At 49.8% G+C, this 18,190-nt stretch overlaps 1 protein-coding gene across 6 annotated transcripts in view; it reads left to right on the top strand.

Moving 5' to 3' along the window:
* The first annotated feature begins 274 nt into the window (after positions 1-274).
* LOC119699655 overlaps positions 275-18,190 on the top strand; it is an 82,681-nt gene continuing 64,765 nt past the window's right edge. For 2 of the 6 annotated variants that reach the window (XR_005256493.1, XM_038133468.1), the window contains exons 1-9: positions 275-648; positions 8,652-8,691; positions 9,805-11,943; positions 12,741-13,817; positions 14,752-14,808; positions 15,756-15,856; positions 16,156-16,220; positions 16,802-16,953; positions 17,044-17,196. Coding sequence is in view for 5 of the 6 variants with exons in the window: in XM_038133468.1 (XP_037989396.1) it covers positions 10,089-11,943; positions 12,741-13,817; positions 14,752-14,808; positions 15,756-15,856; positions 16,156-16,220; positions 16,802-16,953; positions 17,044-17,196 (3,460 nt within the window). In the remaining variant the exon portion in view is untranslated. Of the gene's footprint in view, positions 649-8,651; positions 8,692-9,804; positions 11,944-12,740; positions 13,818-14,751; positions 14,809-15,755; positions 15,857-16,155; positions 16,221-16,801; positions 16,954-17,043; positions 17,319-18,190 lie in introns of those variants that run through there. The other 4 variants (XM_038133471.1, XM_038133469.1, XM_038133472.1 and 1 more) reach the window with 4 other exon arrangements.

Raw genomic sequence — 18,190 nt, 5'->3', positions numbered from 1 at the left:
GAGCTGTGCTGGCTCAGCCCCTTTGCAGAGCCAGCCATGCTGGCCTGGAACAGGGACAACCCGAGTCAAAGAGCAGCTTGCACTGGACCTGTGACAGCATCAGAACAGGATCCATGGCAGCCCTCGGCACCCCATTCCTGAGCAGGCAGGGAGTAAATCCCATCAATCTCGCCACAGCCTTTGTGGCATCCATTGTGTCTATTTTTTTTTCCCCTTTTTTTCCAAGGTCTTTTAAAATTTTATTTATTTTTAAATAGGATCCCTCTCCCCCAGCTGTGCAATAATGAACCAGCACGGAGAGGAGCAGCAAAGCGTCGTGGCCGCCTCCCACGCACGGGCGCTGCCGCAGGAGAGCGGCGGTGGCGAGGCGGGGATGGCCCCGGTGACAAACCGCGTTCCTCCGCGCCGCGTCTCGCAGCCATCCTGAAAGTGAGGGGCGGTGCTGGCGCGTCCCTTTCCTGTGCATCGCAGGACAGGCTGCTTTGGGGCAGCAGGGCGCAACAGAACGATTTTTTTTTTTTTTTTTTGCCTGGCTGGGAAAGTCCCTAAGGCGCTCCGGGGCTTTTCCCAGGCGGTGCCAGCACACAGACACGAGGCTGCGTCTCTCCCGCCCCCGGGGCGGTGGGAGCCAGGATAGCAGCGAGCCAGGTGGGAAATGCTGGGTTTTGTTGCCAGTTCCAGAAATGTGGTCGCCACAGAGGGAATGGACTGTTAGAATGGGTTAGACTTTTTAATTTTGTTTTGGTTTTCGTTCTCCCTCGGTGCCGCTGCCTTTCGGGGGGAAACAGCTGCGTGCAGATGTGCACGAGAGAGGACGGATCCACCCCAGCAGGGTGAGCTGCCTGGGCAGGAGGGTGGCTCCTTCGGATGGGGATTGGGATGGAAAACTCCGGCACCATCGTCACCACCCCGGGCCACCCTGAGCAAGTCCCTGGCGCTGCCGATGGCAGCCGAAAACAGCAATTAGCAGCCGAATAACAACCCTGCTGCCTCCCCGGGGGCTCGCTGCTCCCGAGAGGTTCAATTATGCCCTCGCTCGCTTAAAGCAGGGAGGATGATGCCACTCTCACCCTGGCCGCATCGCTCTCATTTTCAGTCCTTACCAGCAGAGCAACGCTGCAGGGTCACGGCAAAAGGAGGGGATGTCGGAGCTCCGGCCGGGTGCCCGCTGGTCCAGAGGGGATTTTGCACCGCGGCTGCTGGGAAACACAGCCCCCGTGGGGTTCTTGTGCCCAGCCACCGTGTGAGCGAAGATGCGAGTCATGATCTCGCAGCCTGTGGGATTGGTTTGGTCTCCCTGTTTCGGACAGCCATTATTGATTATTTTTGGCTATTATAGGGGGCAGGGAGGAAAGAGCTGGGACACGGCTCCCCACTGCTATTTCAGAGGATTTGTTAGTTTTGCAGCTGACTGTTGAGAGATTAATAGACAAACCCCAAGCACTTCGGTATTGTGCGCTCTTTATTTTTAATATAAATCAGTTTTGCAGTGCTTTGCAGGACGCAAAGCTGCCTGTAGCCTGGCTTTCCTCCCAGCAGCAGCAACGGCCCGTCTGGGTGTGAGGGCGAGTGGCTGGGGCATCCCTGCTGCAGGGTTTGTGTTCTGAATTTTCCTCCTGCTGCAGAAGGTGGCAGCTGATCCAGGAATGGGATGAGCCTGCCCGTGCCCGACTGAATGCCAGTCCTCCCATATCCTCTGGAGTGGGTCCTCTCAAGCCAACCCTGCCTTTGGAATCTCCTGGTGCTGAAGAGATGGCCGTCAGCCCTCTTGCCTGCCACTGTCCCTCTGGTCTGGGGCAGAAGGGCCATGTCTACCCCTGCCAGGACAGCAGAGGGCCTAAATCCCTGGCTGGGGTGATGGCTGCTCTGTCCCTCTCATCATGAGCCACTTCACCAAGCCCATCTCAATGAGGTTTTTTTTTTTTTTTTTTTTTTTTTTTTTTTTTTTTGGGTGCAAGCAGCTTTTCTTGGTGGCAGAAGTGGCTGCTCTGAGTCCTTATTTGGAAGGACCAATAAAAGTCACCCTTGCAAGGAAAAAAAGGAAAAGAAGGGGATGTCTTTCCTGCTTGCTATTGAGCCAAAGTGGCATAGAAAGTTGCCAGGGAGATGCTCTCTCTGGCAGCAGGATGCCCCTGATGAACTGCCCTCTGCTCTGTGGGATAATCCCATTGGGAAAAGAATTCCTGTCAACATCTGAGGATGCCCTTGTGGGCTAAACAAGATATTACAGCTTGGGTGTTGAACTTGCACTTCTTGGTGGGTTTTTAGTTTAGGGGTTTTTTTTGTTTTTGTTTGTTTGTTTTGGGTTTTGATGTTTTTGTTTATTTGTTTGGTTTTTTGGGGTTTTTTGGGGTTTCTTTTGAGCAATACTCGCTTTCAGCTAGATTTCTCCTAGCTGCAGTAGTAGCTGACTCTGGGTGTTGCTGCAATCAGTTTTGCTTCTCTGAGGAGCAGGAGCATCCTTCAAGGTGAGGTGGGAGGTCAGGAGCAGCAGCTCTTGTTTGTGGATGTACCAGCGGGTCTAACTTCTCTCACTGAGGTTAAGTAATAGTGCCTGAGGATGCCTGGGATGGGATAAAGAAGAAATAGGTGCCTTGAAAGCCTAGGGAAAAAATCACTACTAATATTTTTACAAATCTTGCAGGTGTACAATCTGTGCTATTAGTGTATAAAAATCCCACAAAATGCAGAGTTTAAGCTATATATTGGTTATATTAACAGTACTACAGTCCACCAGCAACACAGGTAAAACACTCACCATGATAAAGCGGAGCATGATGGCATCACTCATGTAAAACATCCCTGAGCACAGACCAGAGGATTAGCAGCTGAATCAAGGAAGAGAAACTGGTGATCAAGGAAAGCCAGCTCCCTATTTAAGGAAAACATCGGCTCCTGAGAAATCCCTTACCTTTAATTGTATCTGAGAGTGTAATTGCACCTTCGGCCCCAACAGAGCTAAAATCAATCTGGCTAAAGAGTGACACAAAGAAACGGGACTTTAATGAGTGACACAAAGAAATGGGACTTAAACTGATGCTTATCTCTGGTCACTGAATACAGGGAGCTCGTTCTACATAATGTACATATAAATAATAGAGCAGCCCCTGCAAGCAGAGCCCTCCCAGCTCACTCAGAGGGATGGAGCTGTTGAGATGAGCACTCTGCATCTGTCCCTGGAATTTCACTGGGCACATTGCTAAGCTCTAAAGAATAACAGAGCTTTTGAAACCTATTAACAAAAATCTACCACTGATGGTACCATTTTTCCTAAAAAATAGTCTTGTCTTTGAGAAAAAAAATGTTTGTTTTGCAAACAGCTTTTAGTTGTCACCCTTTGTTTTGGACCCTAGTTATTTCTATTTAGTGAGGTGATGAGCAAAATCCTAATTTCTCATCCTACTTTAGCTCTTCCCACTTCCTTTTGGTGCATGAGAGAATTATGAATGTTAGCCCAGTGTGATTTTCACTTTCTCTTTATTCAGCAATGCAATCACTAGAGGGAGGCAGATGGTAAATTTATCTATCCTAAGCTCTCAGACACTCTGTGGTGCCTTATAAATGACAGCAGAACAGTTGTAAGTAGCAGCTCCTGGTAAATAATGCTGCCTGTGGGGAGATTTGAACACTTGTTGAAATCAGCTTAATTTTTTTGACTGTCCACACTGGCAGCCCCCAAGGCAGCTGTGCCCTCCTCCGCAGCTGTGGAGCTGCTTGGCTTCTGAAGGTCATGCTGGGTCCCTCAGCTCATCCTGGGGTGATTCAATCTCCTCCTGAGAAATCAGGGGTGCAGGAGCTGGTAGAAAGGCTACGGCATTTCATTTGGGGATTTTGGCCCCATGATGCAGAATTTATGCAACTTGGCCCAGGCCAGTGTGGATGTGCCCACGAGATCTCCAAGAGATGCTCTCAGGCCAGGTGACCCAAAATAAGTAAGAATCAGCAACTGCTGAACATGAAGATTTAGTCAAAAGGGCCAAACATCCTAATGAGTAGTTTATGTTTTTATGGCGATTGGCTGAAAATCAAGACTTGCTACCAAACAAACAAACCAAGCACATTAAGATTCCTCACTCAAATCCTTACATATCAGCACATAAAAAATAAACTTGGCCTTACAATTTATTTCACCATCTCTACCACCTGTTAAGCTTAAATTAAGCAAATGCTCCTCTTCTCTTCATGAACCAGAAGATGCCTTAGGGACCTCCCTGCTTTGCAGCAGGGCTCCCTTCCAGGGTTTACATCCTGGTAGCACAACACTGTTCAGTGTTCAGGAGGGCAAACCTCATCTACATGGAGTTTACACCACTTGGACACACAGGAGTCTATGGGCCCATGGATGTTGTCTACCTAAACTTTATTAAAGCCTTTGATACCATTTCCCAGAGCATTCCCTTGAAGAAACTGGCTGCTCCTGGTATGGACAGGTGTACTCTTTGCTGGGTAAAAAACTGCATGGCCAGGCCCAAAAGAGGGGTGGAGTCATCATGGAATATCCTGAGTTGGAAGGGACCTACAAGGATCATCAAAGTCCATCTCCTGGCCCTGCACAGAACAGCCCCAAGAATTCCACCAAGTGCCTGTGAGTGTTGTCCAAACACTTGAACTCCATCAGTTCAGTGCTGTGACCACAACCCTGGAGAGCCTGTTCCAGCACCCAACCCCCCCGGGTGAAGAACCTTTTCCTGATATCCAACCCAAACCTCCCCTGACACAGCTTCAGAGCCATTCCCTAACCCTAACCCTGTCACTGGTCACCAGTGAGAAGAGATCAGTGCCTGCCCCTCCTCTGCCCCTCCCAAGGAAGCTGTAACTGCAGCAAGGGTCCCCCTCGGTCTCTTCCAGGCAGAACAGACCAAGTGATCTCAGCCACTCCTCACAGCTTCCTTTCCAGACCTTTCACCATCCTTGTGGCCTCCCTTGGGCACTCTCTAATACCTTAATGTCTTTTTTATATTACAGTGTCCAAAACTGCCCCCAGCACTCGAGATGAGGCTGCTCCAGTGCAGAGCAGAACAGGACAATCCCCTCCCTTGCCCGGCTGGGGATGCTGTGCCTGATACCCCCCAGGACACGGGTGGCCCTCCTGGCTGGCAGGGCACTGCTGGCCCATGTTCAACTTGCCATGGACCAGGATCCCCAGGTCCCTTTCCATGGCACTGCTCTCCAGCCTGTCATTCCCCAGTCTGTGCATCCAGGGCTGCACCATCCCAGGTGCAGAATCTGGCATTTGCCCTTGTTAAACTTCATATGGTTGGTGACTGCCCAGTCCTCTCATTTGTTGAGGTCTCTCTGCAGCATTTCCCTGACTTGGAGGGAGTCAACAGCTCCTTGCCCTTCTGTATTGTCTGTGGACCGGCTCAGTGTCCCTCCCAGTCCTGTGTCCAGGTCATTTATGGAGATGTTGAAGAGCACAGGGCCAAGGATGGAGCCCTGCAGAACCCCAGTAGTGACAGACCCCCAGTCTGATGTCACCCCATTCAGTGTAACCCTTTGTGCCCCAGCCGCGAGCTCACCCATCCCAGGATATGTTTATCCAGCTGGGGGATGAACATTTGTCCAGAAGGATCCCAGGAGAGACAGCATCAAAAGCTTTACTGAAATCCAAAAGCATAACATCACCTGGCTTCCCTGGATCAGCTGGCTGGGTTACCCTGCCATAAAAGGAAATCAGGTGTGATAAAAGCAGCACTTTGCTGTCATGAAGCTGTGCAGGCTGTGACCGAGGAGTGCTTTGACCTTCAGGTGCTTTTCAATACATCCCAGAATAATCCTCCCCATAATTTACCAGTCACTGAAGTGAATGTGACAGGACTGAAGTTTCTACGGTCATCCTTCTTGTCCTTCTTGAAAACTGGGACAATGTCTGCCAGCTTCTGTGGCCTCTCCAGATTCCCAAGACAATTCAAAAATCATGGAGACAGGCCTCACAATGACATCAGCCAGCTCTTGGAGTGTTCTCAGATGAATCCCAGCAGGCCCCACAGACTCATGGGGGTCCAGCTGGAGCACTGGAATGGTCCTCAGGGCTCAGTTCAGGAGCTGGGAGCCCCTTACCCCATCACTGGTGTTGAAGACAGAGACAAAGAAAGCACTAAACATCTTTGCTTTATGGCCCTGTTTGTGAGGTGACCATCCTCATCCTGTAACAGGCTGATATTACTTCTGCACTGTTTTTTTTATATTGATGTATTTAAAAACCCTGTTTTTATGGTCTCTCACAGCGCTGGGCAGCTTCAGCTCCAGCTGAGCTTTGGCCACACAAATTTTCTCCCTGCAGTGGTGAACAGCACCTCTGTATTCCTTCCATGTCACCTGACCTTGCTTCCTTTTTTCCATACTTCCAGAAGATCCCTGTTCAGCCAAGCCAGCTTTTTATCTTGTCTGCTTGACTTCTGACTTTTGGGGAATTGCCTGTTCCTGTGCCCTTAGAAGGTGATGCTTAAAAAGTGACCAGCACTGATGGACACCAGCACCTGTAAAAACATTTTCCCAGGGAACCTTATCCTCTACTTCCCTGAGCAGCCTGAAGTCAGATCCAGGGTTGAAGTTTTGGTGGCATTTTTTCCTCCCTGTCAACAGAGATTTTTAAACTCGATAGTTTTGTGATCACTGTGGCCAAGACAGCCACCAACGCCTCTTTCACTCATGAGACTCTCTGTGAGCAAGCAGCAAATCAAGGAGGGCATCTCAGTCGCTCTCTTAGTACCACGAAATCATCATCCAGGCATTGTAGGAACATTCTGAACCTGTTTGTGCCAGCTGTGCGGTGTTCCCAGTCAACATCTGGCAAGCTGTAGTCCCCGATAAGGACAAAGGCTCCATAGGAGGGTTTCAGTCCCATAGATGTGGCTCCATGTTGGGCCAGGCAGTGTTTGGCTAGTGGTTGGACTCCATCCTCTCAGAGTGATTTTCCAAGATTGTCTCTTTCTGTGGTAAGTGGGAAAGGGGTTTTGCAGGTCTGTCCACACCTGGACAACAAGAGGGGGCTTGGGGCCACTGTGAGCCTGTGTAGTTATGGGCAGGTGGCTGTGGAGGGAAAGGTTTGTCCTGCTGCAAGAGTTACAGGCTCTCTCTGGCCTTTTGGTCATTGGGACTGCAATGGGGTGGATGGAAAAGCTTAAAAATTGTGAGCTGGGATGCAGTTGCTTCCTCCAATGCAACTGAAAACCCAGGCAGCTAGGACAGTCTGATGAACTGCTTGATTTGAGCCCAAAAAAACCCGTGGGGGTGTTCGTCCCTGAACATCCATCATCTTCTCAGGCTGTGATGAGCTGGAAGGAAAAAAAAAATTATTTTGCTAAATGATGATTGACATTTTAAAAGCAACATTGTCAAAGCTGCATGTCAAACAGCTTAATTGCCTGTGTGGCTCCTAATGACAAGTTAGACTCTTACAGCTGAAAGAATTTTAAGCATCTAATAATTTATACATCATCACCTGGGCTATTTGCTCTCCACACTTCAGTAAATGCTTGTGTTTCGAGGCAATTTCACCTGTTTCACTCAGTCCTGTCTCAGGATGGGGCAGCCCTGGGGGAAATCACAGCCTTCAGCAGAAGCTGGTTAAAATGTTGTGATGAAAACACTCACTTTTACATTAGGACTCTTTTTTTCCCCACTCTAGTATTTTAATTTTTTTTTTTTTTTTTTTTGTATAAGACAAGCAACTTGGGCTCTGCTTCTGTTTCACATTGGGGTATCAGCACCACTTTAATTTCAGTTTAGAATTTTATGTGTTATAAACAGAAAAATGTTTTTTACCCAAATACCCAGCACAGAAACAACACGCGGGCAGCAAACTGAAAGGGCGAGTCTGTCCCTAACAAGCTATAGCTGGCCTCAGTTCATTGATTAGCTAATTGCTATTAGTTAATTGCTGGCACTGGTGAAGCAGAGCCCTATATGAGTGAGTGGGCTGCCAGGCTAGCCCCTTTGCTGTGGGGATGTGTTTTGGAGAGGGTCTGGGAGAGGTGGTGACTCCACATTTGCTCTGCCTGCTGGATTATTCTGGGGAGACACAGGGAGGTTTTTGTATGTTTTGTTGGTTTTTTGTTTGTTTGGGATTTTTTTTTGTCTCATTTAATGTTGTGCCTCTGGTAAAGCTTTGCCATGAGGCCTTTGCCCTCCCCATTTATTCTGGCCCTGCTTTTGATGCCTTGGGTGCTGGGGCCAGCTCCTGCTGGGCAGGGTCCTGGGGTGATGCTGGGGCGCTGCTGTGATGCTGCTGCTGCTGCTCCAGGGGTGAGTGAGGGGTGCTGGGTACTTGGCTCCCTGTGGGAAACTCCCCTCTTGGGTGTGCTGTCCTGCCTGCTTGCAAATTCTTCTTTCTTCTGCTTGGCCCTGAGTGATTAAAGCCTGACTAGCTTTGCTTGCTGTGTTTTGGGGCTGGTTTTTGTATTGGTTGTGGTCCAACAGCACAAATCAGGCAGTGCTTCTGGATGTAGACAGGGGAGAAGGTTTATAATCACATGGAATAAATGATGTGACCTTGGGACTTGGTCCAGGTGCAGGCAAAACCCCCACCCACCAGGCTGGGTTTGGTTCTCCCTTCCCACTGGGCTGGTGTTGGCATTTCTCCGAGCAGTGTTATAAACACTGGGAATTGGTATTTAGGCCTGCAATTGGACTATTTTCTTTCCTTGTAGGCAAGGGGATCCTCTCAGGAACATTGGAAGATTAGATCAGGTAAGAATTAGTTCTCAGATTAGCCTCCTTTTTTTTTGTTTGTTTGGGTCTTTGGTTTTGTTTTGGTTTTGATTTTTTGTTGTTGTTGTTGCTGTTTTGTTCTTATTTTTTTTGTTCCACCAGAACTTGTTGGGTACTTTAAGCCACCAATAATAGTGTGGAAAATCAGGAGCAACAATCTGGCTGTGGGGTGGTGTGGAGAGGGAGTGGGATGTGGTTGATCAGTGCTCAGTGCTGGGGTAGGGAAAAACCAGTGTTGGTGTGGGAGATAACCTGTGCCACTGTCCTGTGGCTGCCAAGTCCCTGCCACAGAGCAGGTCCTGCAGGCAGGAGCAAAGCACTGCAGCAATTCAAACAAGTGGCAAAAGTTCAACCCAAACTTTAAGTGTGCTCCTGTAGGGTGTATCTGTCCTGAACTTGCCACTCTTCTGGCTTTGAGAAAGTGGTTTTGGAAAACACTGCTCTTCCCTGCCTAAGGAAAGCTGCTTTCCACTTGGAGTGCTGTGGGGAGATACTAATGTTTGGGCTCTAATAACTTCTGGCTTGGCTGAGCCCTTTAAACCAAAGTGATTGAACATGCCTTCAGGAGAGCTTTGTCTCCCAGCTCTGCATGTGTACCAACAACAAACCCAGCCCACAGGCCGAAACAAAACGTAGCAGTGCTCTCTTGGCTTCCTTAACTCACCCAGCTGGGGCAACTCCCTGAGCCTTTAGCCCTGGTCCCTAAACAGCCTGACCCTGCAGAGGAGAAACTGCCTCCCTGGGACAAGTGGCACCCGCTGTGCGGCTGTCCTGGGACCTCTGTGCTCCTGCATGGCCATGGGGGGGCTTAAAGCATGAGTGTGCCCTGCTCTGTGGCTGTAGCAGTGGGGGCACAGCCTGGCTCTCCACGGAGCAGGAGGTGGTGGTGGCCAGGGCTTCTCTGGCTCTCCGAGGGTTTACTCCCATGTTTTCCCACTGATGGGTTTCCATGTTGGTTGGCAAATGGGAGCAGGAGGTACCAAAATGGGGAGGAGAGGGATCCTGAAGATGATTTCTTGAAATAAAGATGGTAATTAGCTTTTTGGAGGTGGAAATGGGGGAAAAAATTGGTTGTTGCTTCTTGTCTTCCAGAGCTGGCATCTCCTTGGTTATTGGCCTATGCGCCTATAAGAAGCTGCCACAAAGTGCTGAAGGACAAATATGGGGAGTTTTCTCCTCCAGCATTCCATGCTGATTTCCCTGTAAGCTTTTGGTGCAACTGGACAATCTGGGCAGGCTCCAGGAAGCACATCATAATTTATATCCGGGGATTTATCACTAAGGATGCTTGCAACAAAAATGAGGACAAAATTCTGTTTGAAGGAGTCTCCTCCCTGGTGGAAAACAGTGTTGTTTATGCCTGCTGGAAAAAGGAGATGCATGTTTTTGCCACCTTTGCTCAGGCTGTCCACGTTGTGCTGCTGAAGAGGTACTTGCCAAACCAGAGAGATGCACAATTTCAAGGGAAGTACTACATCTTCCAAGACCAGCAAGGTGCCACTTCCTTCAAAGATGATGCAATTTCTGGAACTTCTGCTTCAAAACTGCCAAAGAAAGGTGGTGGTTTTCAGTCTGGCAGGGTTGAAAACCTTAGAGGTGCACTGGGCTTTGCAACCACACACGACAGCACCACTGTGCTAAGCAGCGACCTGATGCAGGAAAGAGGGATCACTCTGGACACCACGGCTGTGGGAAGTCCTACAGAGCTTATCCCATGTGAACGTGCAAGGACACAGGCCCTGGAAACAAAAGCTCCTTGTGGGTTGGGGTCTGACCTGCTGGAGCCTCAGGAAGCTCAAGCCATAGGAGCACCTCAGGGAATAATCCCCACTGCAGCTCAGGACATCTGGGAGCAGAATCCCTCTGTGAGTGAGGACAGTGCTGAGAGTTCTGCTCCTGTGCACAGTGTGCTTTTGGAAACTCCTTTGCTTGGTGCCTTCCAGGGAGCAGAACCTTTTTGGCAGCCAGCAGGGGTGAGTCTGGAGAGCAGCCAGCCTGTCCTGAGCCCTACCCTGAGGCCAAAAGATCTGGGCCACCTGCAGACTGCCATTAAACCAACAGGCACGGGTCACCTGGCCTTGGCTGCACGCTCTGAGCCTCTGTCCCCTGGCACAGGACAAAGCCAGGAGGGCACAGGTCCCACCAGGGACAGCCAGCTCAGCATGGCCAGCCTGGAGAAGGATGGAAGCTGTGCCCTGTTGAGTGTCCCAGCTGATGGCCTCACCAAGGGCCTGATGCCCAGCCTCAGGATCCCCTCTGGTGTGGTCACCAGGGACAATTTGCAGCTACTTTCGGAGAGAAGCCAAAGCAGTTTGGGGCATTTGTCCATGCCTAAACCTGAGCTAGGCACAACTGGCCCCCATCAGACCAAGCTCATGGATATTTTCTCACCGGGAAGTTTTGGGGGAGCTGTCAGGAGGAGAACAGTGCTGCATCCCACAGCACCAGGGCTGGAGCATCCTCTCACACCTGTGCCTGCCCTGGGGACAGAAACCATCCCTGTCCTGGTGACCTCCTCCACAGTGCCTGTCCCTGAAGGCTTTGGCTCTCTGGATTTAGTCCCTGAAGCACCTCTTCCTCCACAAGTGGAGTCTCTGTCCATGGTGGCCTCTCCACCACCTGCTCTGGATTGGGACCCTGTCAGTCTCAGGCAAAGGGACATCTCCCCAGCTAGACCAGGAGGACAGGAGATGGTCTCCCCTTCACCACCTTGCCATCCATCAGTAGCCTCTGAACTGGGCACGGATGGGTCCTCCAGATGCCTTGGCCCTGGGAAGCAAAAGTTAGTGCTGGGGCAGGGGGGTGAAACCACAGTCTCTGAGGGCTTGATGGCCAGGAGTCCCTCCCCGGTCTTTGTCACTGTCCCAGGGCCTGGTGTGAGGCTTGCTCAGTCTGAGGGCCATGTCAGCAGAGGCTCTGGGGTGACACCAGCTTCCCTGTCTGACACCAGAGAGGTGCACAAGGTGCCTGTGCAGCATCAGGACAGTGCTGCTAGTGACAAACCAGCTTCTGTCTCCAGATTCAGGGGGTTTAAAATGCAGGGAACCACAGAGGCTGTGCAAGTGGGTACAGGACAGAGAACAGCTGCCTCCTTCAGCACCACTCCTGCACACTCAGATCTGCCTGCAGCTCCATGGGGAGAAACACTGCCAAGAGACCAAAAGCCTTGGGAGCCCTCTGGTGCACCCAGGAACACCCAGATGCCAGAAGGACAGCAAGGGAAACACGCTGGTAGGTGTCCAGCACTTTGTGTCTTGGCACAAGTCATCTTTAGAAGTCAAAAGTATTTGGTAGGGGCAAGGACAAGGCTGTGCCTTTCACCTGCAGTCTCCACCTGGCAATCCTAACCTGCTGGCTGGGGAGAACTGGGCTGGGATGACCCTGGCTGGACACCAGGTGCCCTCCAAAGCTGCTCCTCAGCAGGACAGGGGAGAGAAAATGTGAGTAAAGGCTTGTGAGGTGATGAGATAAGGGCAGGGAGAGATCACTGACCATCTACCATCATGGGCAAAACAGACTTGGGGAAATTGGTTTAGTTTCTTACCAATCAAATTAGGGTAGGATAATGAGAAATCAACCTAAATCTTAAAATCAGCTTTCCCCCCCACCCCTCCCTTTTTCCCAGGCTTGACTTCACTCCTGGTTTCTCTACCTCCTCCCCTACCTCTGGAAGGGCAAGGGAATGGGACCTGCAGTCAGTTCACCACACCTTGCCTCAGCCACTCCTTCCTTCTCAGGGGTGGACTCCTCACTGGCCTGCCCAGTGCTGGGTTCATCTTGGAGCTGGCAGGCACTGGCTCTGCTTCATGCAGCCTCTCACAGAAGCTTAGCTCCAGCTGAAGTGTGGGTTTGTGGCTCCAGGGGCTGCAACTACAGAAATCTTGTAGCAGGAGAGGGTCTGAAATGCTGCTTCTCGTGTGGAAGTTTGCAGGGCTCCTAAAAGTCTGATATATAATATAAAATGTAATATGTGGTATAATTTGTGAATATAATAACCTCTGATAGCATGTTTCTTTTCTGTGTTCCAGATATGTCAGAGCTGGGCCCTCCCTGGGTAACTGAGTACTTTCCCATCAGGAGCTGCCACCTCGTCTTCCGGGATGGGTCTGGCCTGTTTTACCTCCCGCTGCACACGGATGGTAAACCAAACATCTGGTGCAACTGGACCATCTGGGCAGGCCCCCAGAAGCACATTGTCATCTATGTCCAAGGGTTCCAGGGGAGTGATGGCTGTGGCAACAACCAGGACAAGATCATCTTCCAGGGGGTCTCATCAAGTGTGGAAACCAAAGTGGTATTTGCCTGCCACAACCGAGGCACTCTGGTCTTTGCTGCACAAGCCACTGAGGTCCAGGTGTTGTTTCTATCAGGGAGTGGTTCCAGAAGCCATGAATACAGGTATTTTAGAGGACAGTATTACGTATTCAGAGACTCTGAAACTGTGGGCTTTTCAAGTGATACCATGGCAGCTCCCCAGGAGCCTGTCCAGGAGACCTCTAAAAAAGAGAGCTGGAGGACAGTGGTGACCAAAGGTTTATTGTCCATGCTGACAGCTCCTCCAGGCTCACCAGCAGCACCTGCTGGTGGTGGGATCCAGCCTGACTTTGTGAGCCCAGAAGAAGTGGGCCAACATTCTCCTGATCTCATGGAAGATGATCAGTCTGGTGCTAACCGGAGCGAGCACGGTCAGGATGAAACCAGGCTGGAAAGGAACCTTGAGGACAGAGGCAGCAAGGGCAGGGAAACTGAAGATGACACATTGGTGGAGCCAGCTTCAGCTGGGCAACATAATGGGGGCAAAGCTGAGCCACCTGCCTTGGAGCTGTCTCCTGGGACAGCTCTGGTCACCATGGTCCCATGTCACCCAGTTGGTTCCCCTTGCTCAGAGATGCCAAACAGCAGTGTAGGTGTCTCTGACACATCACCTACCCTGGGTCAGGCCAGTGGCAGCCCCTCAGAAGTGCTAGCTGTTGCACATCACACACAGACACCAGAGCTGGCAGAGCCACCATTGAACACCAGCACAAAACCACCTCTCTACCCCTCTCCTGGTGTGACTGCTGCTGATGGGGTGTCTCTGGGAGGAAGGACTGAAGAGCTCTTTGGTAAGGTGATTTTTTGGTTATTACTGGCTGAACTGATGCCTGACAATGTGCAATGTCCACCTCCAGTGGTGCAGCACTCTCTTAAGAGGTTTTATTTGTAGACATGGCTGTTACCTTCAGCTGGGCCACGTGGTACCACTCTTGACTCCTGTATCCAAGGAGGGAGGGGCTTGAGAAGGCATAGGATCATCAGTTCTAATGTAGGCATCTATGGGATTATGCTGCTCATCATAGGGACAGGCTGGTTTCTAATCCAAGTGTTTTGAGTTATCCATGGAGGAGCTGGCCTCTCAGCTGTGACTTCACCCCCAAAGCAGACTGGGAGTGCTCATCTTGGATTTAAACAGCCCTGTCTTGCACTGATTCCTCTGTAGCCTATCACAGTGCTCCCAGGCATGATCATTGAGTTTGAGCTCCGGGAGCTGGAGAAAGGTTAGAAAAATCCTTTTCTCTTAAGAAAGTTTAGGAGTTGATGGTAGATCACTTACACAGGCAATATTTTGCTACTGATATGTTTTAATTTCTGCTGAAAGCAGAAGATGTGTTCAATTGGTATTTCCTCACCTCCAAACTGTTCTTGCCCCTCTGTTGTAGATTTTGTGCAGATTTTTTGCATTTGCTGGCATGTTAATGCCCAAGATATTTTGCTCCACTAGGATCCAAGGCAGCTCTGATGGTTTTACAGGGATAAGAGTTTGTCTGCTTCCAGAAATGGAAATGAGATTTATTTGGGTGATTTCTAAAGAACACTTTCCACTGTAGAGGAGAAGAGATTGTCTTCAGAGCCTGACATTCAATTTCAGTATGAAGAACAGAGAGGAAGGAGCTGGCACATGGCACTCTTTTTGCAAAGTGACACAGACCTAACTTACTTTCCCTCCCTGTTACTGGTACATCAGTGACAGCACCCTGATGCTTTCCCTTGCTTTGGCAGATCTGATGTCATCGGTGGGGAATGACACAGGACTGCAATCCCAGCACCATCCTGGAGGTGAGCCATGCAGAGTTAAGTGTGCCTTAAAACACTACCCCAAGCCCAGGGAGCTGCTTGAGGCTTGCTGGACATCACCTGCTCATTACATTTAGAAAGCAGTGGGAGTTGTTTCTGAGTAGTAACCACTCTGAATATATTATTTTTTAAGATGTCACTGCAATCCCACAGTTGTGCTTTGGCCACTTTGTGTGTCTCCTCTGGAGAAACCCAAGTTCAGGTGCCAACCCTGACATATACGCTGGCTTGTTAAAGTCCAAGCATTACTTCCTGGCTATTTAAATAAGGTTTTTCTAAGATGAATGAAGGTCAATGAACCTCAATTCCTCCAGTGTATTCCAGTGGATGTCCCATGACTACCAAGATCAGAAATGTGCAAAAATCCTGCCCCTGAGACCAGGGAGAGAAGGAAAACCCTCTTATGGGAGAGCAACTAAACAATATAAATGCAGGGTGTGTATGGCCCAGCAAGCCACAGAAACAGCTTGCACAAAGGAATCAGTACAGAAGGAGCCTGAGCTCTGAACAGGGGGAAATATTGATGAACAAATAGGTTTTAAACAGCCAACTGGCAAATCTGTGCCAGTCTGGATTCCAAGAGAAACTGGCTTTTAGACTCCATCAATAATTATCAATTCCTTTGGGAAACAGAAGGGCTAAAGGCATGTGAATGTGATTGGATATGTATTGGATATGTTGCTTTGTGTCAGTTCTTCTCTGAAAGATCAATTCTAGTATTCATCAACAAGCATTAACTAAGGTTTGTGTCCACCTGTTACTCAACAACTTGTCCTACCTGATGCAGAGCCCCTGGAAATACCCCTGTGGCACTGACCTGCACAAGCATGGTGCTGTTCTGGTGTTGATGTTTAAGGACTAACTCATTTAGGGAACCTGTTTGTATTACGTGCATTTGAACATGCCAGGACCCTTGTGTCTTCTGGTAGATGTGCTGTTTGAAGTCACTGTTGAAATCAAACCCAAGGACTGGATTCCTCACGGTGGAAGTGAGTTCCAAAAGGGTCTCCTTGAATCTCTGAAGAATCACGTAAGTGTGGGCATGAGGAGGTGGAGAAGAACAGATGGGATGTCCCAAGTCTTCATGTAGAAGAGACCATTTTGTGCTTTTGTGTTTGGGGAAGACCACCTGGAGCTAAGCAAATGGGAACTGGTATTCTTCTAAAGAAAGGGCTCAGAGCAGCGGGCTGTGGGACATCCTCTGCATCCCAGGGGGTTTGTGAAAGGGGAGAGCAAGATGGGGTGCTACAGTGAGAAAAGAAGCTGTTTGCTGTCATACTCCTGCTGTTTGAACATCAAATCAGCACTGGTCACTCTGTTCCTTTGCAGATCCAGAAGAACCTGAAGCTTTCTGCCAATAGAGTCAGTGAAATAAAGTTAAAGGATGTCAAAAGGTAGGGTTAATGCTGTGCCGCTGGCTTGGCAGGTGACTGCTAAAACCTGTAATATTTCTTGGATTAGCAGTGTCTTAGCTTCTCACTCTTCTTCCCCAGGAAGAGACATGTTTGTTCTTCTTCCTTGATCTGTAACTTGTCCTGAAAGTAGAAAAAAAAATTGTTTTCTGGAGGAGAGATGGTGAAAATTGATGTTTAGTATTATCAGGGGCCTATATAGGTAGAAAATGGATTTAAACTTTGGAGGAAACAGGGAATAATCTCACCTGCCACAGTGCCTGCTGGAGAAAGCTGGGAGCTGTCAGCAGAGGCTGATCTGGGACTGCAGATTGCTACTACAATTCACTTTACACAAATATCTGATCATTTCAGCCTAGCTTCAGATGAGGAGTCATTCCTGGGCTTTCCTTTTTCCCACGGTCCAAGTGCAAAGCAGCCTCTTGGCACAGATCATCTTTGCGAGAGCCTGCAGCACCACTATCCTATGCCAAGGGTAGAAGGTCTAAATGGGCTGTCAGAGCTGGGCCTGCAGTGATTTTTTTTTTCCTCCTGCCTCACCCTGGGCTCTCCCTTGCCCACAGGACAAGGGATGCCAACCTGCTGCTCACCTTCTGGCTGCACCTGGAGCCAGAGGAGAGGAACGTGTCTCTGCTCCTGCACTCCCACCTGGAGGAGCTGCTTGGCACCTTGGTGGGTGTGGAGGAGCTGCAGCTTGTTTCACTCTTTGTTGAAGGTGGGTGCTTCACTTTATTTTTTTTTTTCTGGGATAAACCCTTTAATGCCCAGCCTGAACTTGACTTAGGGCATCTATTCCCCATTATAGATGTGAACGAGTGCCAGGCTGGGCTTGGCCTCTGTGGGGAGGAGGCAGAGTGCTTCAATGGCGTGGGCACTTACCTGTGCCGCTGCAAGAAGGGCTACGAGGACCATTCTCCCACCAAGTCAGGCACGCTCTGCATCCGCACCCCCCGAGCAGGTAAAGGATGGAACTGCGGCTCTGCTCCCTCTCGTGGGCTGGTGCTTTCCTGGCCTGAGTGGGGGAGAGTCACTGGAGTGAGTGAGCACGCCGGGGGTCCTGCACCTCTGCTGATGTGTGCTGTGAGTGGTGGCTTTAGGTCTCCCTACCAGGTGTGGTGAGGATGTGGAATGCCTTTGCAAGGCAGTTCCCAGCTGGGAATAGAACCTCTCCATGAGCTTTAGGCTCCCTTCCCCCAGTCTGCTGCTTTCTCTGCATCGGGGCTGCAACCTGGCACATGTGAGCCCTTAAGTTATAAGCAAAGTGTGGTCAGGGGTAATTTATAAGCTACCTCTGCTGTAACTGATGTGATCAGCAAACCCTGTGGCTCCTGGGGATGCCCTTTGATCTCCTGGCACCCTGTGGAGATCTTGGTAAGAAGGACAGTGATGTTCCTGGTGTTTATCCCAGCTTCGACACAAGGCTGAGAAGATGGCATGTGATGCTTGACTATAATCAGTGGTGGCTAATCCAATCCAATTGCAGAGTAATGGAGCCTCACAGGCTGGAAAACAGCAAAATTCTCTAATATGTGCTCCAAACACTGCAGCTGCTTTACCAAAACTACTTCAACATCACTGCAGTGGTTTAAACCTTAACGTGAGCTCATAGCCAAATATAATTTCTCACTCATCCTACCAACTCCAAGTTAATGAACTACTTGAGCAGTCTAAGCCCGTACAGATCAGCTGGTTATTGTTATATTCTGACACAGGTAATTTTATGAATCCATCTTTATCTGTTGGGCCATGGGGAGGGTCCCTCCAGGCCTGGATGGGAACAGCAGCAGACCTTTTAGTCTCTGTGTAGCTGCACGTGGCTTTGGCAGTGGCTTTGCTCTGTCAGGGTTCTTCTTGGGTAGCACCATCCTTGTGCTGCTCTGGGCTTTTGGTCTAAGTATTTCCCTGGGATGGAGGTTTGGAAGATGTGCTCTGGCCTGGAGGCAGGCGTGAGG

Source organism: Motacilla alba, chromosome 3, assembly GCF_015832195.1.
Source record: "Motacilla alba alba isolate MOTALB_02 chromosome 3, Motacilla_alba_V1.0_pri, whole genome shotgun sequence".
NCBI classification, from domain to species: Eukaryota; Metazoa; Chordata; class Aves; order Passeriformes; family Motacillidae; genus Motacilla; species Motacilla alba.
This window is presented reverse-complemented; position numbering and strand designations above follow the sequence as displayed.